The 13,587-nt window shown below is 42.5% G+C and overlaps 1 protein-coding gene across 1 annotated transcript in view; it reads left to right on the plus strand.

Annotated features, from left to right (window-relative positions):
- LOC124593912 (extracellular serine/threonine protein CG31145-like) overlaps positions 1–13,587 on the plus strand; it is a 324,714-nt gene that overhangs the window by 11,677 nt on the left and 299,450 nt on the right. Inside the window, exon 2 of the mRNA XM_047132262.1 lies at positions 12,180–12,256. Within this exon, the coding sequence (XP_046988218.1) occupies positions 12,180–12,256 (77 nt within the window). The remainder of the gene's footprint in view (positions 1–12,179; positions 12,257–13,587) is intronic.

Raw genomic sequence — 13,587 nt, forward strand, 5'->3', positions numbered from 1 at the left:
TAACTTTTCTAATTATGGACGGAAAAGTTATAATTGGTATCGCCAGCCATGTGTGTAGTGGATTCCAAAAGCTCACCAACGAATAACAAAGTGCAGTACTGAGTCGTCAAATACACGGTATGGGTTAATTTTAATGTACATTATTTGAAAATAGACTTAAACGTAAGAATCGCGTATGCTTCTCGAGTGAATGGTAAGGCTAGTGGCTACAACAGTCTTACTCAGTTGTACCAAACAGCTTGCTGAAACATCGAAACACTACAATTATCCTCCGGATCGTTTAACTTCACACTGAAGCAGAGAAAGCTTCTATCTTCCTCTGCTCACAGAGAAAATATCGGTCAAACTGAATTTGGTGGCCTGCCCTCTCATTCATTCGTACCAGCCACAGTACGTGAACAGATTACGGGTTTACTAGAGGCTTTGTAAACTTTTAAAAGTCAACTAGGACAATTTTACGTGCAAGTAGTAAGGCGTACCACTTCGGCCGTTTCGAGAAAATCGCGAGAGAAGTTTTTTGCGTCAGTGATGCACCGGTGCCTAGCAACCCTATACGAAATGGCAGCAGTTACATGATTTGTTTTCAAGCTCCGTAATCGATGGATCGATGTTTTCCTTATTTATATTTATTTCCTCTCTTCATATTATTACGTACATATTACATATGAAAGGTAACGTGATGAAAGACACGTGTATTTTATTGAATTTTTAATGTTATTTGCCTGTTTACTAATTTTTATTACTAGAAAAATTACCATGGGCTTTTTTTTTATACACAAACTAAAAACTTCACCAAGGGCCTTCAAACTTGTTTATGTTTGATTGAAGACGAACGATAAATTGGTTGTCGTGAACAATGCTAATAAAATACATTCCATCGTATATCGCCAACAAGCTTTGTTTGTACTTCGAAACTCTAAAGATTTCTTGTGCATGCGGGAAAATTACAGTCATTCGATGTATTAGATGCCGTTTTAATTTGTTTCCCTTTCCTGTATTAAAAATATCATCCTGCAATTAGTAATGTCAAAAGCACATTCGACAGTTAATCATACATTGCCCTCATATTCTGGCTGTTTTGTACCTGACAAACTGCCTTTTGGCTTCTGCCTCGGGTTCTTCGGCCAACGTTCGTCTGATGATTCTTCCGACGTTTCGCCAGCACGAGTGGCTGGCATTGTCAGAGTGTCACCCTCTATTGCTGGTGGTGGACTGGAGTGTGAAACTTTGACAGTGATGAATAGACGTACATTTGCGTGAACTTTTATTGAATTTACAACCCTATTAGATTGTTTGCTAATTTTTATTATCACAACAAATATGATATTTATAATTACCGACAAGTAAACGACCACATGCGTAAAGTTTTCCTGAAAATGTATGTATTCGTGCTGGCGAAATGTCAGAAGAATCATCAGACGAACGTCGCCCGAAGAACCCGAGAGGGAAGCCAACAGGCAGTTCGTCAACAAGTGGCCACGAAAGACTTAACAGCTCTGTTTTGTAACTCATTGTGTTACTGAATAAAGCTGTTTACACCATTATTTATCAAAATGGCTCAACATACAGAGGTGGTTCAAATGGCTCTAACAAGGGAACCTCCCCATCGCATCCCCCTCAGATTTAGTTATAAGTTGGCACAGTGGATAGGCCTTGAACAACTGGACACAGATCAATCGAGAAAACAGGAAGAAGTTGTGTGGAACTATGAAAAAAATTAGTAAAATATACAAACTGAGTAGTCCATGTGCAATATATGCAACATCAAATAGATTGTAGCATAAGGAGCGCCGTGGTCCCGTGGTTAGCGTGAGTAGCTGCGGAACGAGAGGTCCTTGGTTCAAGTTTTGCCTCGACTGAAAATTTTACTTTCTTTATTTTCGCAAAGTTATGATCTGTCCGTTCGTTCATTGACGTCTCTGTTCACTGTAAGAAGTTTAGCGTCGGTGTTTTGCGACCGCACCGCAAAACCGTGCGATTAGTAGACGAAAGGACGTGCCTCTCCAATGGGAACCTAAAACATTTGATCGCAAGGTCATAGTTCAACCGATTCCTCCACAGGAAAACATCTAATATATTCTATACGACACTGGTGACGGCATGTGCGTCACATGACAGGAATATGTTGTCGACCCACCTAACTTGTACACTTAGCGAATGGGTAAAAAGATTCTTCTACCTTGCCCGATTTAGGTCTTCTTGTGGATGTGATAATCACTCCGAAAAAAGTAATGAAAACACAAGAGTTTGTCACATAAACTGAAAATACAAATTTCACTCGAGGGAGGACTTGAACCTAGGACCCCTCGTTTGGTAGCTGCTCTCACTAACCACGGGACCACGGCGCTCCGTGACACCCATTGTCCTTGATGTTGCCTATCTTTGCATGGACTACTCAGTTTGTATATTTTACTAATTTTTTTAATAGTTCCACACAACTTCTTCCGGTTTTCTCGATTGATCTGTGTTCAGTTTTTCAAGGCCTATCCACTGTGCCAACTTATAACTAAATCTGAGGGGGGGTGCGATGGGTAGGTTCCCTTGTAAGCACTATGGGACTTAACATCTGACGTCATCAGTCCCCTAGACTTAGAACTACTTAAACCTAACTAACCTAAGGACAACACACACATACATGCCCGAGGCAGGATTGGAACCTGCGACCCCAGCGGTCGCGCGGTTCCAGACTGTAGCACCTAGAACCCCTCGGCCACCCCGGCCTAACATTATTTATCGATGCCTGACGCTCGTCCTTGAAATCTGTGTCTGCAGATCGAAGCGCCCAGATGCAAAGCATTTCTCGGTACCTTATCCGATTGCAGGAATAGGGGATTTCAGAAATCACTAGAGGCATAGATTTTCAGGAAACCTTTACATGGTGGCCGCCATTTCATGCTCAGGGCAGCAACAAGCCGATACATCGCTGACGCGTAAAATTTCTCTTGCCATTTTCTCGAAATCGTGCCAGTAGTATGCTTACTACTTGCCATTATGTTGTCCTAATAGACTACTAAAAGTTTACGAAGTTTGAAGGCAATCCGTGATCCGAAAGACCTGGCCGCTTCTTGTAAGACATGACAAGTCAAGCGGTGCAGAGATATTCGCTGCTTGCTTACCAACGCTATGTTTCGCAAGTGATTCACCCAAGGCCAACTAACTTGGAGTGTTAGAATTACGTTGCAAGTCGGAGCGCATGGCTCCGACGTGTTTCAAAGTGGTACTCTGAATATATCATTTTATCAAACGAACTGTGCAACTGTATGAGCACCCTAAACCGGACAGAGATTCCTTGCACTGAACGATGAAACGTTTTTATTCATTACGAGGAAACAACAATGTCGCTGGAGAAACAATTTATTAGGTGAAAGATAGTGTCTGCCTGTTGTTCGTTACGAGCAGGGTGGCAGATCCACGACAGCAAGTATTAATCCGGGGCGGGGACTCGCGGTGAGTGACGGACGCGCCGGCATATGGCTGTGGGTGCTTTGACCCGCCGGGACAGGGGCGGATCGATGAGCATTCCATTCCGCGGCCCGCGTTCCTGATTTACTGCCACGGAGACGGTAAATCAGTCGCGCCGAATGCCGGCCCGTAAAATCGCCTGACATCCATTCCGCTCTCATTTCCTAATGCAGGGTAGGCGGGCTCGTTCTCCCAGAGACGCGGAACTGCGCAGTCGCTTCGTGGCGGCCCGACCAAATCAGACTTTGGAAGTTCGTTTCCGTCGGAATCAATCAAATGCCACGGGCTGAATATAAAAATGGAGGAGGGACAAATCAATGAAAGAACAAGAGAGAAGGGTTAATCAATGAAAAGAGGCAGTAGTCAACTGTGGGTTACGCGAAGGGTAGCCTTAACCCAAAGGTGGGTTTTACACAGCAGTATTTTGCTGTCCATGGTACTACCAGGTGTAGCATAGTTTATCGACTGAATATCAGGCAGCGCCTCTAATGGGGAAGTGGCCTTACATTGAAGAGCTCTAGAGCCACTGTACACATGGAGTGACAATCAGTATTCCGTCTAGTAGGCCGATCCAGCGAGGCGTGATGGCTTTATTAGACCATAGTCAGCATCATTTGCTCACTTTGTCACTGTAGACACTCAGACCATTTTAATACTATTTGTCATAACAAAATTGTTATTTCTCAGATAACCATGGTCTAAAAAAAGTACTGTACATGTGAAACACTGATCCGATATAAGAGAGGGGCTGGTGGCCTTATTCAGATCAGCTTAAATTAGCAAACAAATAAAATAAATTTACGTAGGTTCTGTTCTGTTCTTGCGACGTTATAAACTGAACGCCGGACGGGGTAAACATATTTAGTCGCACTGCTTCAAAAAGAGCGCCTCGAAAGTGTCAGTATAACTTTATGGAATAGCCTGTAGGTGCTCCATGTAACGTAACATTGTTTACTTTAATCCTTATTTCATCATCTGACACTTCTTTTTCAATCTTTTTTATTATAATTTCCCTCATTTTTTACAATAAAAATCTCGTTTTTATTGGTTTTCCATCAAAAATGCGAATTATATCCCTTTGCCGTTCTACAACAACTACTACTACTATTATTACGAGAGGCGTTCAAGAAGTAGTGCAACACACTTTTGCTCTCGGCCAGTATCGGTTGAAAAGTTACCGAATTTGTTGTGGGTCATCGTGGAAATTTCCCGCTTCAGCCCCCATGTATCATGCAGTTCCGATAGCTGACGGCACTATACGTAGACTTCAAAACGGCGTCTGTAAAGGAGGTGCGTTCTAAGCAGAGAGCTGTCACTGGGTTTATTTTGGCGGAAAACCACAGCATCGCAGGTATTGAAAGGCGCTTGTGAAATGCCTGCAGAGACCTGGCAGTGAATAATAGCGCATGAGTCGTTGGGCGAGGCGTCTGTCAATATCACAACAAGGTCGCGCAAACCTGTTCGATCACACCCACACCGTCAGACCACACGCAGCTGTGAGTCCTCCAATGTCGGAACGTGCGGACACTCTCATTCGAGGCGATCGACCTATCACAACTAAACTCGTCGTTGCACAACTGGACATCTCCATTGGTAGAGTTGACACACTCGTTCACCTGTCGATGTACCGAAAGGTGTGTGCCCGTTGGGTTCCCCGCCGCCTAACAGTATAGAGCAACGAAGGATCATCTGTGAGAAACTGCTTGGGCATTATGAAGCTGATCGTGATAATTTTGTATCTAACATCTCCACATGTGTTGAAATACGCGTTCATCACATCGAGCCAGAAACACCTAGTAAAGTTATGGCGTCGGTCTTCTAGGACGCTGAAGGAGTTACTCTCTTTGATGTCCTCCCTCGTGGTGCAATCATGTGCTCTGAAGTGTGCCGTGCTACCTTCGGGAAATTGAAGAACCAACTTCAGCGTGTTCGTCACCACAAAAATGCAAACAAACATCTCCCCCACGACAATACAGGATTTCACCCAAGTTTGTGTACCCGAAAGGAGCTCGCAGAACTTCATTGCACTGTTCTTCCTCATCCACCGTACAGCGCGGATCTAGCACCTTCTAACTTCCATCTGTTTGGCCCAATGAAGCATGCATTCCGCGGGAAATATTACGTGAATGACTGCTGTGTTGCTGATGCATCAAGACATTGGCTCCGACGTCGACCAGTAGAGTGGTACCACGCGGGCAAACTGGCCTGCCAGTAACGTGGCGTAAGGCCGTCGCATTGAACTGAGTTCATGTCGAAAAATAGGATTTTGCAGCCCAAAGTGTGGGAATAATACGGTGTATTGGAATCTTGAATAAAACCAACTTGTTTTGAGAAAAAAAATTGTATTACTTATTGAACGCCCCCCGTAAATACACTCTGTACCAAAACAGTGAAGCATCGAGAAGGAAAGGAAGAAACGGAGTGAATCGTCGTGGGCTTAGACAGATATGTCGTTTAAGTGACCTAATGTTACTTCAGTGATTATAAAATCGAATAAAACTTACAAACAACTCGGCTTTAGAAGCCAGCTTATATATATGTCCTTGACGAATGCAGTGACTCGGTTGGGAAGGGTGTCATAAAACCATCTGTGTCCTCTCTTGAGGCAAACTGGTCCATAGTACTCATAATCTGTGGTTACACGTGTTATTCGCTGCATGTAATAATTCCACCTCATTAAACAAACTAACTCCGAGATTAGGTGTTCCAGACCACGTGAATCGACATGATGCCATATGATCTCCACTCCGTGCAGTATGGTGGAGTATAGGGGTGCGGGTCGAAGTTGCTGAGCGGTTCTAGGCGCTTCAGTCTGGAACCGCGCGACCGCTATGGTCGCAGGTTCGAATCCTGCCTCGGCATGGATGTGTGTGATGTCCTTAGATTGGTTAGGTTTAAGTAGTTCTAAGTTCTAGGGGACTGATGACCTCAGAAGTTAAGTCCCATAGTGCTCAGAGCCATTTGAACCATTTTTAGTATAGGGGTCAGCACAAAATTCTGCCAGCTTTCCTGTCCTGGACTCTCTACTTATTAGTTACTTTCTGTTTTCTTGTACACGTAGCCCCACATCTTTTGTTTTTAACTAACTGACAACATCTTCCTCCATAACAGTTAGTACATTTATTTATTCAAGATCGCAAAGTCTTCTGTTTTGCCACTCTTAAGTAATAGCGATGAAAACCGTCAGGGAATATTCACTAATACATTATACTTACGAGAATGTCGTTCCCGTGACAAAAATATTTAGATATTAAAATTTTCCATGTCAAGAAGACTGTATTCTTCGTCATATGCATTAAAAGACGTAACACTTCATTTAACAATTCGTATCGAATTTATATGAGTACTGCATCTTTTTTCGTTGCTATATGTTCACGGTCGTTTTACCTTTAGGAAAGGTAAAGACACCAGAGAGACAGTTCTGACGTTAATGGTTGCTAATAGAATCAAGACTGAAGAAAAAATCAAGGCACGTTCATAGGATTTTTCGGTCTGGGAAAAGCATCCGAAAGTGTAAACTGGTGCAAGATGTTCGAAATTCTGAGAAAAATAGGGGTAAGCTGCAGGGAAACACGATAATACGTACAAGAACGAAGAGGGAATAGTTAGTGGAACACCAAGAACGAAATTCTCTGATTAAAAAGGATTAAGACAGGAACGTAATCTTCCACGCTTACTGTTCAGTCTTTACATCGAAAAGGCAATGACGAAAATAAAGGTTCAAGAGTGGGATTCAGATTCAAGGTGAAAGGATATCAATGACAAGATTCGGTGATAGTGAAAGTGACGAAGAATTACAGGATTTGTTAAATAGAATGAACAGTGTAAGGAGTACAGAATATGGATTAAGAGTAAACCGGAGAAAGATCGAATTAATGAGAAGCAGCACAAATGAGAACAGCGAGAAACTTAACATCAGAACTGGGGAGCACGAAGTAGACGAAGTTAAGGAATTGTGTTACCTAGGCAGCAAAATACTCATGATGGACGGAACAAGGACGACATAAAAAGCAGACTAGCACAGGCAAAAAGGGCATTCCTGACCAAGAGAAGTCTGCTAGTATCAAACACAGGCATTAGTTTGAGGAAGAAATTTCTAAGATTGTGCGTTTGGAAATTTGTGGTAAAGTCTTATGGGACGAAACTGCTGAGGTCATCGCTCCCTAAGCTTACGCACTACATAACCTAACTTAAACTGATTTACACTAAGGACAACACACACACACACATACACACACACACACACAAACACACACACACACACACACACACACACACTCACACAGCCATGCCCGAGGAAGGACTCGAACCTTCGACGGGGGAAGCCGACGGGCCGTGACAAGGCGCCTGAGACCGCGTGGCTACCCCGCGCGGCTGTGCATTTGGAGCTCAGCACTGTGGGTTAGTGAAACATGGACTGTGGGGAAACCGGACCAGAAGACAATCAAAGCATTTTAGATGCGGTTCTACAGACGAAAGTTGAAAATCAGGAGTGCTGGTAAGGTAAGGAATGGGAAGGTGCTCTGCAGAATCGGAGAGAAAAGAATGTATGTAAAACATTGACAAGAAGAAGGGACAGGATGATAGGACATCTGTTAAGACCTCAGGGAATATCTTCCATGGGAATAGAGGGAGCTGTAGAGGGTGAAAACTGTAGAGGAAGACAGAGACTGGGATACAGCTAGCAAATAACTGAGAACGTAGATTGCAAGCGCTGCTCTGAGTTGAAAAGTTCGGCACGGGAGAGGTATACTTAGTGGGCCGCATGAAACCAGTGATAAGACTGGTGACTCGAAAACAGAAAAAAAATGTGCACCAGTCGCTTCTTATTGGGGTCGAGTGGATCGGTACACCCCATTCCACATTTCTCACCAAGGAAACATCCGCCGCAGTCTCTGGAACTGAATCCCACTCCTCTGCATGGCAAACATGCTCTGCTACAGAGGTAGAATATTATAACTCATCTGTACTATAAATACTAAATTATATGCAATAAATGTTATCCTACGCTTCTTTTTGTTAGCATATGTACATGAAAGAATAGCTGTCTGAAAACACTGCAGTCACATGTGCGAGAATTATCATTATTCAGAGCTGTGTAACTGTGTTGGTGTTGGGACTGGATAGAGTTTTGGGTTAGAAGGCTCTAGGTGGAGAGTTCAGTTGCGCTTTTGCCGTATTTGTCTTTATTTGCTCATTTTAGTGTGCTTAGTGTGGTACCTGACTTCGTAATCGTTGTACGACAGTTACCTTTTTTTTTTGTCATCAATCTACTGACTGATTTGATGCGGCCCGCCACGAATTCCTTTCCTGTGCTAACCTCTTCATCTCAGAGTAGCACTTGCAACCCACGTCCTCAATTATTTGCTTGACGTATTCCAATCTCTGTCTTCCTCTACAGTTTTTGCCCTCTACAGCTCCCTCTAGTACCATGGAAGTCATTTCCTCATGTCTTAGCAGATGTCCTATCATCCTGTCCCTTCTCCTTATCAGTGTTTTCCACATATTCCTTTCCTCTCCGATTCTGCGTAGAACAGCCTCATTCCTTACCTTGTCAGTCCACCTAATTTTCAACATTCGTCTATAGCACCACATCTCAAATGCTTCGATTCTCTTCCGTTCCGCCGGCCGCGGTGGTCTAGCGGTTCTAGGCGCTCAGTCCGGAGCCGCGTGACTGCTACGGTCGAAGGTTCGAATCCTGCCTCGGGCATGGATGTGTGTGATGTCCTTAGGTTAGTTAGGTTTAAATAGTTCTAAGTTCTAGGGGACTGATGACCATAGATGTTAAGTCCCATAGTGCTCAGAGCCATTTCTTCTGTTCCGGTTTTCCCACAGTCCATGTTTCACTACCATACAATGCTGTACTCCAGACGTACATCCTCAGAAATTTCTTCCTCAAATTAAGGCCGGTATTTGATATTAGTAGACTTCTCTTGGCCAGAAATGCCTTTTTTGCCATAGCGAGTCTGCTTTTGATGTCCTCCTTGCTCCGTCCGTCATTGGTTATTTTACTGCCCTGGTAGCAGAATTCCTTAACTTCATTGACTTCGTGACCATCAATCCTGATGTTAAGTTTCTCGCTGTTCTCATTTCTACTACTTCTCATTACCTTCGTCTTTCTCCGATTTACTCTCAAACCATACTGTGTACTCATTAGACTTTTCATTCCGTTCAGCAGATCATTTAATTCTTCTTTACTTTCATTCAGGATAGCAATGTCATCAGCGAATCGTATCATTGATATCCTTTCACCTTGTATTTTTATTCCACTCCTGAACCTTTCTTTTATTTCCATCATTGCTTCCTCGATATACAGATTGAAGAGTAGGGGCGAAAGGCTACAGCCTTGTCTTACACCCTTCTTAATACGAGCACTTCGTTCTTGATCGTCCACTCTTATTATTCCCTCTTGGTTGTTGTACATATTGTATATGACCCGTCTCTCCCTATAGCTTACCCCTACTTTTTTCAGAACCTCGAACAGCCTGCACCATTTTATATTGTCGAACGCTTTTTCCAGGTTGATAAATCCTATGAAAGTGTCTTGATTTTTCTTTAGCTCTGCTTCCGTTATTAGCCGTAACGTCAGAATTGCCTCTCTCGTCCCTTTACTTTTCCTAAAGCCAAACTGATCGTCACCTAGCGCATTCTCAATTTTCTTTTCCATTCTTCTGTATATTATTCTTGTAAGCAGCTTCGATGCATGAGCTGTTAAGCTGATTGTGCGATAATTCTCGCACTTGTCAGCTCTTGCCGTCTTCGGAATTGTTACATTAGGTAACTGACACAGTTACATTAAGTCCAACAATTTTTAAACTCGTGACTGGAACTTCAACGATCTTATACGGTAGTGTAACAGAAAGCAGTTGACGATAGACACTTTTTGCACTTACAACGGCTGCGTGCATTGTCCTCATGCTTCACCAATGGAGACGTTACAGGTCTGATGCTGGTGCATGTATGAGAGAAACTGGTTACCGTCCCACAAAAATAGAAACCATTTGCGATCTGGACTGTTTGCTTTTTTTTTATAAAGCAAGTATTTTACAAAAACGTGCATATACTCAGTACTGACACAGAAATGAGACTACAATCGTTTTATAACTCCACTTTAAAGGCGTAATTTACATATAATTCTTCATTCGGTTCCCTTACCATGAGCTACACTTCACCATGCTTTCCGAATGAAAGTATGTAATACTGAATATTAAAGTATTATAAACTACAATAAAAGGTTTGAGTTTCGCTGAGCGTTACACAACTATCGCGAAACTACGTCGCGCGCAAAACGTGCTGTTGCATCCATGAGCCAATGGTTCTAGATGTACGTTTGGCGGTTCTCGGCTGACGCCAGCGATCAGTTTTTATTAATATTTTTTTTATAACTATAGGAAAACGTAAGGTACACTTTATTTATAATAATATATAATTACAGCTACAAATTTTATTTTATAAGCATTTCCAGATCCTTTGACCCAGACACATGCAGATTCTTGCTCATTTATTTTCCGTTGATTCCTTGTCCTGAGTACAAATGGCATATTTCCACTGAAGTATGACTTCCCAAGATGACGATTGTGGTTCTCAAAGACTTGAAATGTACGAAAAGCAATCACATTTCTGCTATTGAACGTTTCAAGTCCAGCAACACCTTTAACAGTAACACCATTATACCGGACTCCACATGACTATCAAAAATTTCGGTTATATGATAAATCACATTGTCAACTAAATACCTAGGGAATGCAATTACGAATAACTTCAATTAGACACATCACATAGTAAATGTGGGAAAGGCGAGCCAAAGACTGTGTTTCGTTAATAGAGCAGAAGATGCAACAAATATACTAAAGAGACTGCCTGAACCACGCTTGTGCGTCCTCTTCTGGAGTATTACTGCGTCGTAAGGTATAATTAGACTGAAGGAAGAAAGCGAGAAAGTTCAAAGCAGAACAGTTGTTTTGTATTGATACAGAATAGGAGCGAATGTCGCTGATATGATAAGCGATTAGGGTGGCAATTTCTAAAATAAAATCGTTTATCGTTGGAGCGAGATCTTTTCACGTATTTTCAATCATCAACTTTCTCTGTTGCCGAAGTATTTTGCTGACTCCCACCTGCATGGGGATAACTGATAATCGTGATAAAATAAGGGAACACAAAGATTAAGAAGTTAATTTCCCTCAAGTGCACTTCGAGAGTGTACTGGTGGAGAAATAGTATCGCAGTGGTTCTCTGTACTGTCTGCCACACGCTTAAGTATGAATTGCAGAATAGTCACGTAGATAACGAAATTTCTAAAAGCTAAGACGCTACAAATGTATCACACAGAATGTCTTACAGCAAAACGTCGTTTAATTTTGAAGCCTTTTTGGCCATAGGATTTGAACTGATACATAACTGTTATCATATATCCAGTATCACATCCTAGTCTAAAGTCACCAGAACGTTACGGGCTACGCAGTGTACAAACACTTGCGCTGAGCACTGGGCAACGATCCACATGTCCGCTCAGGTCGTGCAGGATTGTTAGGCAGTAGCTGGGGGCCCAAACCTCTGGAGTGACAATGGACGATGGTCCCGAGGGCTATACGTGTAGCACAGAATGCAGATCGCCCTACCGTAGCGCCTGCCGCGTGCTCCAGATGTCGGAAATGAGGATTACTTCTATTGCTAGAAAAAACTGACTTGATTCATAAATATTGCCTTTGTGGCAGAGTGAGTCCAGTGAAGTAAAAGAAAAACTAAGGGAAACTAGCGAGATGACGCTGCAGACTGAAGTTGCGGGTGTGCGGTAGTTTGCTGTTCATCTTAATGGAAGGGGAATCAGGACTACAACAGCAATTATTCTTGGAACGCATAACGACTTGTAATACCAAATGAATTTAAATAAATGCTATTATTAGGTTAAATAAATGATACACAATGAAATGAAATGATACGTCAAATTCTTACATCAAATTGCAATGTACAGAATGTATCATCACAAGAAGAAATTGGTGCCAAACTGGGATTCAAGCCTGGATATTCTCCAGCCCCTCAGACTTTTTTTTTTTTTGTACAAATTACCTCTCTTTCTGTAGAGCATCGTTTCTCAAACTGCAGGTCGTAAACCCCCCCCCCCCCCCCAATGTGTTGCGTGATAATAAGGGAGGGGACGCGGAAGGGGGGGGGGGAATCGCGAAATAGCCGAAAAGTGAGGAAATCATTCCATGAGAAAAAATTTATTTATCGTAAAAATTTTACTTACAGTAAATAAACGTGTAAAGAAAATAAATTAATGTGATGGTATTCATTTAAAAGTTGCTCCATATGTGGGTCTACGTTAGAAACACAAGAAAGCAGATTATTATCGGGTGATTAAAGACGAGTCTTGAATTTAGTTTTCAGCGCAGCACAGACGAAAAACCTTTTTCACAGAGGTAAGATGTGACGAAAGAGATTAATATTTTCAGGGCGTTTTCTTAATGCATAAAATTTGCGCAATGTGAGTATACGCTATTAAATGATTTTACATTCGTAATTACAGTCAAAATTCGGTTAGTAATAGTGGGGCTTACCGTTATTATTACTTTAGGCAGGGGTAGCGAAAATATTAATGTCAGTTATACATTATGTGATAAAAAGGATCCGGTCACCCACAAAAACGTACATTTTTCATATTAGGTGCATTATACTCCCACCCTCTGCCAGGTACTCCATTTCAGCGACCTCAGTAGTCATTAGACATCGAGAGAGAGCAGAATGGGGTGCTCTGCGGAACTCACGACCATCGAACGTGTTCAGGTGATTGGGTGTCACTTGTGTCATACGCCTGTACGCGGGATTTCCACACTCCTAATCATCTCTAGGTCCACTGTTTCCGATATGATAGTGAACTGGAAACGTGAAGGGACACGTACAGCACAAAAGCGTGCAGGCTGACTTCATCTGTTGAGTGACAGAGACCGCCAACATTTGATGAGGGTCGTACTGTGTAATTGCAGACATACAACCAGAATTCACTGCAAGTACAAAGGCAGTTAGGCGGGAGATGAGAATAATTGGATTTCATAGTCGAGCGACTGCTCATAAGCCACACATCACGCCGGTAAATGCCAAACGACGCCTCGCTTGGTGTAAGGA

Source organism: Schistocerca americana, chromosome 2 (assembly GCF_021461395.2).
Source record: "Schistocerca americana isolate TAMUIC-IGC-003095 chromosome 2, iqSchAmer2.1, whole genome shotgun sequence".
Classification (NCBI taxonomy): domain Eukaryota; kingdom Metazoa; phylum Arthropoda; class Insecta; order Orthoptera; family Acrididae; genus Schistocerca; species Schistocerca americana.